The sequence below is a fragment of the Artemia sp. Qi Xiang Cuo genome, chromosome 7 (genome assembly GCF_049724085.1).
Source record: "Artemia sp. Qi Xiang Cuo chromosome 7, ASM4972408v1, whole genome shotgun sequence".
In the NCBI taxonomy this organism is placed as follows: domain Eukaryota; kingdom Metazoa; phylum Arthropoda; class Branchiopoda; order Anostraca; family Artemiidae; genus Artemia; species Artemia sp. Qi Xiang Cuo.
Window position 1 is genome coordinate 61854499 of NC_142800.1, and position 12365 is coordinate 61866863.

The window sequence follows — 12365 nt, forward strand, 5'->3', positions numbered from 1 at the left end:
CCAGAAGCGAAGTTTGGTGGTACTAGTACAGCTTGGGATATTAGTGAGATGAAGCAGAAGCTAGGAACAGATGTCAGCAATCTGATACCGTTCTGTCATGCCGTGCTGGGTTGTGACACAACCTCTCACCTTTACGGAATAGGAAAGGGCAAAGCCGTTCAGCTGCTACTTTCCAACAAGGGTTTCAGGGACAGCGCTGCTATATTTGGTGACAAGCTCGCATCGCTTGACGATATTGTGGCAGCAGGAGAGCGAGCATTTTTGATACTGTACGGTTGCCCTGATGTTTCGAGCCTGGACACTGCCAGAAAGCTAATCTTTTACTATAAAGTGAGCACTGCCACCACTTTCGTGCATCCACAAGAACTGCCACCGACTCAGGCAGCAGCGAAGTACCACTCGCTATGTGTCTACTGCCAAGTTCAAATCTGGCTCGGGAACTCAGTTCACCCTTTACGCCTGGGATGGACACTGCAGGATAACGAAGTTTTTGCGCCAATAAAAACAGATCTCCCTGTCGCTCCGTCTCAGCTGCTGAAAATTATCAAATTCTCGTGTCGTATTGACGGCTGTGATAGTGAAAAGTGTACCTGTAAGAAAAACGGACTTGAGTGTACTATAGCCTGCCGTACCTGTAAGGGAAGATCGTGCAACAATTCGAAGTTTCAAGAAGAAGAACTTACTGAAGAAGAATAACAGTTAACTGTGATGATGAAAAATCTAGTTCCTACATTTTGATGATGTGCAATTTCTATATATTTGAAAAATAAGATAAAAGCTTTTCTCTGAACACATTAAGTTAGAACCTACCTTGTCTCATGGTGTTTGGCGCTGAGGTGTTTCGTCATTCCTGTTTATTGTTGTTTAGTCTTTTTTTTCTAAGCCTTTCGTTTACATAGCAAAATAGACTACAAGAACGACAAACTTATTCCGTAGTAGACCTTGATAAACGGTGGTAAGAGTTTTTTTCCCCAAAGACACAGTTTTTTCCCCATTTTTTTTTTTTTTGCTGATAGATATTTTTATTTTGGTGAGGTAACGAAATGAGTATCAGAAATTAATTCAGAGCCAAAAGCTGATCTAAAAAGATGTGTAAAACATTATAGTTTTACGTTTTTAATTTTTTTCCCGGTTTTTGAGAAAAGAAATAAAAAAACATTAAAAAAAACAATTTCGCATCGAGCTAGAGATTTAGATTTTTGATATATTGTTAAGCATTTTTTTCCGGTCCGTATGGTGAAGAAACCATTTCTATACCAATTTTTTCCTGGTCAAAACTTATTTTTCTCCTACTACTAAGTATTTCGAGCAAATGAAATTCATGGCGAATTTTTGAAACAGAAGTGCCTAGTAGTTTTGAATTAGATATAGAAAATTCAGGGTTTGAAATGGATGAAATAAGAGATAAGGCAATATATTTATTCAAAAATTACTATCGGATAGCTGACGGTAATATCGGAATGATGTTGCTTAGTCAAAGATATTAAAAACTGCAGAAAAACTGATAACACTAAAAAAGATTAAATAATACATACATTAAAAAAGGTTTAAAAAACAATATAACAAGAGAGGGGGGAACGAAACAGGCAAACGAACGTAAAACTTGGTTTTCACCCTTGCCAAATATAGTTAAAAGAAAGCTAGCTGTTTGTTTTATCTGTAATGAAGGGGACAAGATCGGATTGGGTCCAGAACAAGTCCGTGGTAGGCGGTATCTGAGAGGGGAGGAGCTTTTTGTAAAAATATTTACCCTACGAGGATATATTATAGCATTTTTTTTTTTGCCAAACGAAGGCACAGCATAACTCTCCTGTGCTTAAGGGCTTCCACCCTGGCTTTCTTTTAGAAGGAGCAAGTATGGTACCTTAGCTTCTTTGAAAATTATTCCCAGGGCTCGTTTTTGAATGGATTTTTCCATTCAAAAAATCCATTCTTTCTGATCTTCACGAGAGATGCCAGGATACCAAAGTGGACATATTCAAGATGCGGGAGGGCAAATGAAGTATAGCTCCTTAAAGAATGGGAGGGGGCATTCCAAATTTATTTCAGAGCTTAAAGGGGAAATGTACGCATTAGCTCTATGGACAATATCTATAAGGTGGATATCCCCGTTTAAATTAGAAGAAATCATGACCCAAAGTAATTTAAAGGAGGACATAGAAACATTTGGGGGAATAGGGTTGAGAACATGGGATAAGGTTTTAAGGAAACATATTGGTATTATCATAGATTTAGAGCGGGCTACTGTCATATCTAAAGTTCACAGCGTCCTCTGTATAATCATTGAGGATTCTCATAGGATTGCTTATGAAGTTTTTGTAGCAGGTTTCAACAACTGTTAGGTCATCCCCAAATTTTCATCAGCCAGGAAATTCCTTAGCGAAACTATTAATTATAACTGAAAAAAGGAGGGGACCTAGGAGAACACTTTGGGGTACTCCATTGTGGACAGGGAGGGGACTGGGATAATGATTCTGATATTGGACTATTTGTGATGTTTTTCTGAGAAGGAGGCAACTAACTTGACCAAGAAAGAATCAATATTTGATCCAGTGACAAGTTTCTCAAGTAATGTATTGTGGTTAACAAGGTAAAATGCTTTTTGAAGGTCAATGGAAATTAAATTTAGCCAGCAGTTAGAATTTTTGAAAAATTTCCCAATGGAGTCGATAGTGGAAGTAGTGGAAACAGGAGCAGAAGTGAAGTGGAATTGAGGTTCCCTAATTGCCTCAGGCCAGTAAGAGGTAGGATTTTTTCTTTTACACAATCTGCAAGGAATCCTTCATGTAGTTTCGAGAATGTGGGAGTGAGAGAAACGGGACGAACCCCTTCAAAACCAGGTTTTTCATTTTTCTTTTTTAAGCCGGTTATGAAACCGATACCATATTTCCGGATACTGGACAGACTCAGCAATTTCATTAAAAAGAACAGACAAGGATTTTGAAAGAAAGTCACTGAAATCACTAATAAGAGGGATATCCAAATGATATAGTATGGGATATCCAAAGTGAAAATTTTTTTCACTTGTTTTTCTTAGTTTCCAAATTCTTCTTTCGATCTCAGACGGAGAGATGAGAGGGAAAAGAAGGGGAAAAGATCATCTGTAGGTAATTGATAAAACAATACCGGAAGGCTCTGGACGATGAAAGCGAGGAACCTGTTAAGATTATTAGCATTAACTTCAGGGGATTCAGGCAGGTTGAAACTAAGCTGGTCTAGAATCCTACCACACAACTTTTTACCTCGGAATACCAATTTTTTTGGTTTGTTAGTAAACATTTTTCGACCTTATTTTTGTAGTAACATAGAGCAGATTTACGTAATTCCTTTTTAATTGTTTTTCACAGTTTATTGGCTTCATCCAGTTTACCGTTTCTGAAAAGATTAAATTCTTTTTATTATTAGAGCTTTTATGGGTTGTTTAATGAAGGGTTTGTTACTGGAGCACTTAAAAAAAAAAAATTCTGGGGAAGAAATTAGAAATTAATTATTTAGCTTTCTGTGAAAATTAGTATTTTTTTCGTCAAGATTATGCAAACTGTAAATATCGGACCAATCTTCACTACTCAGCAACGTTCCAAAAGTAATAAGGTCAGCATTTCGAAGAGGAAGTGGTCGTTCAAAACATGTGGTCTTGAACCACCTATAACACTACTTTCTCTACCTCCTGGCTCAACACCACACTGTACACCCAAGTCTGTCACAAAATCAGCTACCCCAAAATCACTTTAAAAAAAACAGCTTCCCAAGTCCCCTCTTCTGTTGACTGTGATAAATATATCAAACAGCTTGCTGATCTTCGAGGTTAATAAAATACACTGTTAGAAAAGAATTTACAACACGAAGAAGCCATAGAAGATTTGAAAAAAACAAGTTGACGTATTTCGTAATGACCAAAAAAGGGTAATGATATACTCAATGAACGTGATTTGGAAATTAAAAAACTGAGTGAAGGTATCAATTCCCATAATTTCCATCACCTTGTTATGGAAGATGAACTTTTAACACAACAAAACAATCAAGTGATCCTAAAATCAAAAATTACTAAGTTACAAGAGGACTTAAAAAACAACGGAGGAATTATTATTACACTAGGGGATCAACTATCAAAGTTCAGTAACTCCAGCAATAATTACAAAATATCCCAAGAGAGCTTACAAATATCTGCTTATAGTATGACTACGGATGAAGCTCTTGACTCCGTGAATGGTGCAGGGACTTCTGGTTTCTTTCATAAGTTGTTGGGTGATAAATGACACAAATGTTGCAAGGAATAGCAAGGTTATTGATAAATCATTACCCGATGGTGATATAGTTATTATTTTGGAGAAAATTATAAAAGAGAAGGACAAAGAAAAGGAAAGGTAAAAATAAACAGAAAAGAAAATGTGATCAGTAATCCTTCTAATCGTGGTTTCTGCAAGTTTCGCAAGCAGTACAAGTTTTACACATTTGTCGTAATTTTGTTTCGGGTATCTGTGTGTCTGATATAAGTACATTTTTGATCAAGTTGACCTTTGTTCTCTATTATCTTGTATTGACAAGCCGTGTAATTTTGCGCAAGTATCCTCAGTGGCGAAGGGTAGGTTTAAAATCCAAAAAAAGGAAAACAAGAAGGAAAAAACTGCCACAGTTTAAACTGTTGCGGGAAAAAATAATTCAATTCAAATTGGCCTTGGACGTTAAGGCAGTGAGTTGCCCAATAATTTTTTTTTTACCACTTCATCCTCTTATTCCATGTAATGTTTCAGCAGAGTGATAATTAAATTTTGAACAAATTTACATCGTAATTTGTAAAATAGTCTTTTACCAAAATATCCGAATGAATTTAAGCCTAAACATATAATGATGAAACTAAAAATAACCAAAATTTGATACTCAACAATTAGAAGAAAAAAAAGCAAATAAATTTACTGTTGTTGAAACCAAATAAAAAAAGCACACAAAAAGCAACGGAAAAAAAACAAAAAAATTTAACCAGTAAACTCATAATATAGTAGAATTAAGCTTGATTTACTCAATCATTTTTAGCCGTTTCTAATAAAATAAAAGGGGATCTTACTATTAAAAGAAAGGAAAAAGAAAAAGTTATACTGGAAATTTTATAAAAGGGCCAGAAATTTACTTGGAATTGCCAGAATATATGCCTCAGTCGATCCAACAAGCGGCAGTTTGAAGATATAGATATTATTGTTTATCTGCTGTTTTCGATTATTATCCCTTATCTTGTGGTCTGTACTGTCTTTTCTAGACGAATTTGTACGTCTTTGAAGAAGAACGAAACGAATATTTTGAAAAAACTCCCCTAACAGACGAGGCTCTTAAACAACAAAGTTTGTTTTTAGCGTATGGTTATTTTCAGTACTGTGTTAAACACTAAGACGTATAAAAGGAGAACCGAAAACACTGTTAGCGAAAGCCTATATTTCTACAATACAGATTGGAAATTTAAAAAGATACACATTGCTGTACCAATGTATTAGTTTTTTCTCTCTCACTTTCGTCGATTTTTTATTCTTTTCCAAGTGAAACTTGATTAGTAGTCGGGTAATAGTCGGATAGTCGGTTAGTAGCCGTCGTAGACAGGTGGGCCGAACCTGGCAGGACGAGTCGGTGCTGGGTCGAACTGTAAGCTGAAAAAAAGGATACTTACGACTCGAAACAACTTGATTCTAAAAAATTGACAGCATTGCTCTAAATTAGCAAAAGTTACAAGTTTCTAGGGTTCTTATTCCATGTAATGTTTCAGCAGAGTGATAATTAAATTTTGAACAAATTTACATCGTAATTTGTAAAATAGTCTTTTACCAAAATATCCGAATGAATTTAAGCCTAAACATATAATGATGAAACTAAAAATAACCAAAATTTGATACTCAACAATTAGAAGAAAAAAAAGCAAATAAATTTACTGTTGTTGAAACCAAATAAAAAAAGCACACAAAAAGCAACGGAAAAAAAACAAAAAAATTTAACCAGTAAACTCATAATATAGTAGAATTAAGCTTGATTTACTCAATCATTTTTAGCCGTTTCTAATAAAATAAAAGGGGATCTTACTATTAAAAGAAAGGAAAAAGAAAAAGTTATACTGGAAATTTTATAAAAGGGCCAGAAATTTACTTGGAATTGCCAGAATATATGCCTCAGTCGATCCAACAAGCGGCAGTTTGAAGATATAGATATTATTGTTTATCTGCTGTTTTCGATTATTATCCCTTATCTTGTGGTCTGTACTGTCTTTTCTAGACGAATTTGTACGTCTTTGAAGAAGAACGAAACGAATATTTTGAAAAAACTCCCCTAACAGACGAGGCTCTTAAACAACAAAGTTTGTTTTTAGCGTATGGTTATTTTCAGTACTGTGTTAAACACTAAGACGTATAAAAGGAGAACCGAAAACACTGTTAGCGAAAGCCTATATTTCTACAATACAGATTGGAAATTTAAAAAGATACACATTGCTGTACCAATGTATTAGTTTTTCTCTCTCACTTTCGTCGATTTTTTATTCTTTTCCAAGTGAAACTTGATTAGTAGTCGGGTAATAGTCGGATAGTCGGTTAGTAGCCGTCGTAGACAGGTGGGCCGAACCTGGCAGGACGAGTCGGTGCTGGGTCGAACTGTAAGCTGAAAAAAAGGATACTTACGACTCGAAACAACTTGATTCTAAAAAATTGACAGCATTGCTCTAAATTAGCAAAAGTTACAAGTTTCTAGGAAGGGCTTGTGCCCTTTTTAATAGCCGAAAGTGATTGGAAGGCAACTAAAACCCTTGCCACGCCCACTAATCCCCCAAAAACATCCAATCAAAATTTGGAGATAACCATTTTATTCAACGATAGTTGAAAGATCTGGATAATATGTCTTTGAGGATGACAACCGTCCCCCCCCCCACAACCCTCATGGTAAGGGTTGTAAGTTATACCCTGGGGGCACCTTTTATAGAAAGCATTGTCATAGAAACTTCAAAAAGGGCTCATTCGATTGGAAATTCAAAGGGCCAGTGGCCTTTTTAATAGACAAAAGTGATTGGAGGGCAACTAATCCCCCTCTCATGCCCACCATTTCCCCAAACAAATCCAATCAAAATTTTAAGATGGCCATTTTGTTCAACGTAGTAAAAAGTTTTGGAAATTAGGCCTTTGAGGATGGCAACCCCCCACATCCCTCAGGGCAAGTGTTGTAAGTTATTCCCCGGAGGCATATAATTGTTTTATAGAAAGTATTGTCATAGAAACTTCAAAAAGGGCTCATTCGATAGGAAATTCAAAGGGCTAGTGCCCCATTTAACAGTCGAGAGTGATTGGACTGCAATTAACCCCCTATCACGCCCACTATTTCCCCAAACACAACCAATCAAATTTTGAGATCGTCATTTTGTTTAAAGTAGTTGAAAGTTTTGGAAATTGTGTCTTTGAGGATGAGAACCCCCCACAGCCCTCAGGGTAAGGGTTGTAAGTTATGCCCTGGCGTTATATAAGGTTTTCATAGAAAGCGTTTTTGTAGAAACTTCAAACAGGGCTCATTCGATTGGAAATTAAAATTGCTAGTGCTCTAATTATTAGTCAAAAGTGATTGGAGGGCAACTAACGCCTCTCTCACGCCCACTATTTCCCCAAGAACAGCGAATCAAAATTTTGAGATAACCATTTTGTTAAACGTAGTTTGAAGTCTATTTATTTTAGGTCTTTGAGGATGACAATTTCCCAAAAACCCTACGGCAAGGGTTATAGGTTATGCCCTGGGGGGCATAAAAGGTTTTATATAAAGTGTTGTCATAAAAACTTCAAAAAGGGCTCATTCGATTGGAAATTGAAAGGGCTAGTGCCATTTTTAATAGTCGAAAGTGATTGGAGGGCGACTAACCCCCAACTCACGCCCACCATTTCACCAGGGGCATATAAGATTTTTATAGATAGCGTTGTCGTAGAAACTTGAAAAAGGGCTCATTAAACTGGAAATTGAAAGAGCTAGTGCCCTTTTTAAATAGTCGAAAGTGATTGGAGGGCAACTAACCCCCGTCTCACGCCCACCATTTTCCCAAACATATCCAATAAAAATTTTGGAGATAGCCATTTTGTTCAAGGTAGTTGAACGCTCCGGAAATTATGTCTTTGAAGATGACAACCCCCCACAGCCCTCAGGGTAAGGGGTGTAAGTTATGCCCTGGGGTTATATAAGGTTTTAATAGAAAATGTTGCTGTAGTAATTTCAAAGAGGGCTGATTCGATTGGAAAATGAAAAGGCTAGTACCCTTTTTAATAGTCGAAAGTAGTTGAAGGGCAATTTCCCCAAATACATCCAATCAAAATTTTGAGATAACCATTTTGTTCAATTTAGTTTGAAGGTCTGGAAATCAGTTCTTTGAGGATGACAACCCCCCCCCCCCCCCCACACACACAATACCCTCAGGGAAAGGATTGTAAGTCACCCAGGGGGCATATAAGGTTTTTATAGAAAGTTTTGTCGTAGAAACTTCAAAAAGGGCTCATTCGATTGGATATTGAAAGGGCTAGTACCTTTTTTAATAGTGGAAAGTGATTGGAGGGAAACTAACCTCCCTCTCACGCCCACCATTTCCCCGACAACATTCAGGCAAAATTTTGAAAATTTTGTCAAAAGCAATGAGGGCAAATGTCCCCCCCCCCCCACCCACCATTTCCACAAAAACTTCCGATCAACATTTTGATGAACGTAGTTTAAGGGTCTGAAAATTATATCTTTGAGTATGACGACCCCTCCAAAGCCCTCAGGGCTAAGGTTCTAAGTTATGCCCTGGGGGCATATAAGGTTTTTATAGAAAGCGTTGTCGTAAAAACTTCAAAAAGGGTTCATCCGATTTGAAATTGAGAGGGATATTGCCTTTTTTAATAGTCAAAAGTAACCGGAGGGAAAATCACCCCCCCCCCCCCGCCAAACATTTACGATCAACATTTTGTTAAACGTAGTTGAAAGATCTGAAAATTATGTCTTTAAGGATAACAATTCTCCCCCCATAAGCCTTAGAACAAGGGTCGTAAATTATGTCCTTGGGACATATAAGGTTTTGATAGAAAGTTTTATCGTAGAAGCTTCAAAAAGGGCTCATTTGATTGGAAATTGAGAGGACTGTGCCTTTTTTATTAGTCGAAGGTGATCAAATGGAAAATGGCCCCCCCCCCTAGCCCATCATTTCCCCAAAAACTTCAAATCAAAATTTGAGATAGCCATTTTGTTCAACGTTTATAAAAGGTATGGATATTATGTCTTTAAGGATAAAAAATCTCCCCAGCCCTCAGGGAAAGCGTTTTACGTTATGCCCTGGGGGCATTTAAGGTCTTTATAAAAAGCAAGGTCATATAAACTTTGGACGGGACTTATTGAATTGATAATCAGACGCTTAGTGATCTTTTAAATAAAACTTTTTCCACAAAATAAGTTTAAAAAAAAAAGTAAAGAACTCCATTAAACCAAAAATGAACAGAAATAGAATCAAATAATCTACCAAGCATACAACTACCACAAACCAATATAAATAAATAAATGAAACCCAAAACAGACAGAAATTAAAAAAAATAACAGAGCCAAACTCAAAACGAGCAGAAAATAATATGAGTAGCATGGGCGTAGGGAGGGGGCAGGGGGGCAGCGGCCCCCCCCCCTAGACCTTCAAATTTACATTAGATATGGCTGAAAAAGCAGGTGGTTGGAAAAGCAGTTGATAAAAGGCCCTCCATCACACTATCGACTGCTCCACCCCTAGACATTATGCTGCCTACGCCCATGATGAGTAGGGTTATAAACCCCTATGCTTTCTAAAAGCCAGAATATAAGTTGTACTTGTACTGAAAAAATCTTCTAAATGCTTTCATTTTCATAGCTTTAAGAAATCAAATATTAATTAAGATTTTAAGGAATTAAATATCAGCATATGTAAATTAAACTGACAATTCAAATTTTTTCTCAGTAAAATCATTTGATTTTATTTCAGTAAAGTACAAGTTATATTCTATGCTTTCTAAAAGCCCGAATATAATTTGTACTTTACTTATAACAATTCAAATGAATTTACTAAGAAAAAGGTGGATTGTCAGTTTAATATACATATGCTGATATTTATTCCTTAAAATCTTAATTAATTTTGATTTCTTAAAGTTATAAAAATGAAAACATTTAAAAGATTTTTTTTAGTAAAGAACAAATTATATTCTGGCTTTTGAAAGCAGAGAGGTTTAGAACCCTACTCATACTGATTTCTGCTCGTTTTGAGTTTAACTCTGTTATTTATTTTAAGTTCTGTTTGTTTTGGGTTTCATTTATTTATTGATACAGATTTGTGGTAGTTGTATCCTTGGTAGATTATTGGATTCTATTTTGTTCATTTTTGGTTTAATGGAGTTCTTTACTTATTTTGTGGAAAAAGTTTTTTTTAATTAATTTCTGTTCGTTTTATATTGACAGTCTTTTTCAGGAAAAAAGAAAGAGCCTCTTCTAAAGCTAAACAACCATCCCTTCCATAAAAACCTTAAATACCCCCTGGGCATAAATTACAACCCTTGCTAATCTCTGGGGTTTTTCAACCCCAGAAGTCTTGTTATATAATATTTTGATTATTTTGAATAGAATGACTATCTCAAAATTTTGATTAAATACATTTCAGGACAATACGACGTGTGTGTGGGGGGAGGAGGATGTAGCTGCCCTCCAATCACCTAGAATCTTAAAAAGAGCACTAGAGCGTTGATTACCAATACAATGAGCCCCCTCCGAAGTTTATATGATCATGCTTTCTATAATTAAATAAAAAAACTAGTTGTATCAACTGAAAATAAGAAGCAACAATAAAATGTAACACGAACCGAAATCATTATGTGAATGAAGGAGGTCGCTCCCTCCTCAATACCTCGCTCTTTACGCTAAAGTTTTTTAGTACTTTTAAAAAAGCGTTTTAATGTTCTAATTAAACGGCCCTTGTTTTTCAGGATTCATTATTAAATAATTAGAACAAAATTCAAACTTTAGCATAAAGAGCAAGATGTTGAGGAGGGGGCATCCCCCTTTATATACGTAATAATTTCTGTTCGTTTTAAGTTTTAATGTCGCTCCTTACTTTCAGTTGCAAAAACTGTTTTTTTCTAATTTAATTACTGATAGTTTGTTAAATAATGCCAGGAAATCTGGTCCCACCTCCATGGAGAAACCGCATCCCCACGGAAATATCCTCTAGATATTTCAATCCCGGTGAAAATTTACCTTGGACAATTACTCTTAACCACTACACGTGTAAAATTGAGACTGAAAAGAGAAAGCAAGAAATATAAAAATAATTTTATATAAGAATTCTGGGAAAGTCCCCCAGTTTATAATTTCCCCTGACAAAATCACTTCCTGGAAACTTCCCTCTCCATGGAAAAATCCAAAGCAGAACATTTGCCCCCTCCCCCGCCCAAATGCATGCCTACATCCGAATAGCAAATACTATGCGCAAAAAATCGGCAAATTTTATAACTTAGACATTTCCCTTGGGCGGGGGGGGGGGGCTCATGTTATACCCAAAGGCATAGTTATTGGGCCTTTCAGCTATGATGAACAAAAGGCTATCTCAAACTTTTGATCGGACGATTTTGGGAAAAAGGGGTGGGGATGGGGCCTAGTTACCCTACAATTTTTTGGTCACTAAAAAGGGCACTAGAACTTGTAATTTCCGTTCCAATGAGCCCTCTCGCTATATTTTACGACCACTGGGTCGATACGATCACCCCTGAAAAAAAAACAAGCTTTGGCGATCTTTCTTCGGGCAAAAAATACAAAGTTCCACATTTTAAAACAATTCGTGGTATCGAACTGTAAGTAAGGAGCTACCCGTCTCAATAGTAACCGAAATTATAAAAACGGAATTTTGATACTGATAGATCAAAAGAATCGGATTTTAATGCTGATTTCAAATATATAAGTTTCATCAAGTTTAGTCCTACCCATCAAAGGTTAGGCGCCTGAGAAAATTTGCCTGATTTTCGAATAAAAGGGGAAACACCCCCTAAAAATTATAGAACCTTAATGAAAATCACACCATCAGATTCAGCGTATCAGAGAACCCTACTGTAGAGGTTTCAAGCTCCTATCTGCAAAAATGTGGAATTTTGTATTTTTTGCCAGAAGAAAGATCACGGATGCGTGTTTATTTGTTTTGTTTCGCAGGGGTGACCGTATCGACTCAGTGGTCCTAGAATATCGCGGGAGGGCTCATTCGAACGAGAATTAAAAGTTCTAGTGCCTTTTTGAAGTCACCAAAAAATTGGAGGGCAACTAGGCCCCCTCCCACGCTCATTTTTCCTCAAGGTCACCCAATCAAAATTTTGAGATAGCCATTTTGTTCAACATGG

General features: G+C 36.4%; 1 protein-coding gene across 3 annotated transcripts in view; it reads right to left on the reverse strand.

Annotated features, from left to right (window-relative positions):
• Window positions 1-12365, reverse strand: part of LOC148950540 (serine/threonine-protein phosphatase 2A catalytic subunit alpha isoform-like) — a 180945-nt gene that overhangs the window by 31978 nt on the left and 136602 nt on the right. The window contains exon 6 of one of the 3 annotated variants that reach the window (XM_089092467.1): window positions 6039-6630. The exons of the other annotated variants lie outside the window; for them this stretch is intronic. Within the exon in view, the coding sequence (XP_088948593.1) occupies window positions 6564-6630 (67 nt within the window). The 3' untranslated portion in view covers window positions 6039-6563. Of the gene's footprint in view, window positions 1-6038; window positions 6631-12365 lie in introns of those variants that run through there. 3 annotated transcript variants of the gene reach the window in all.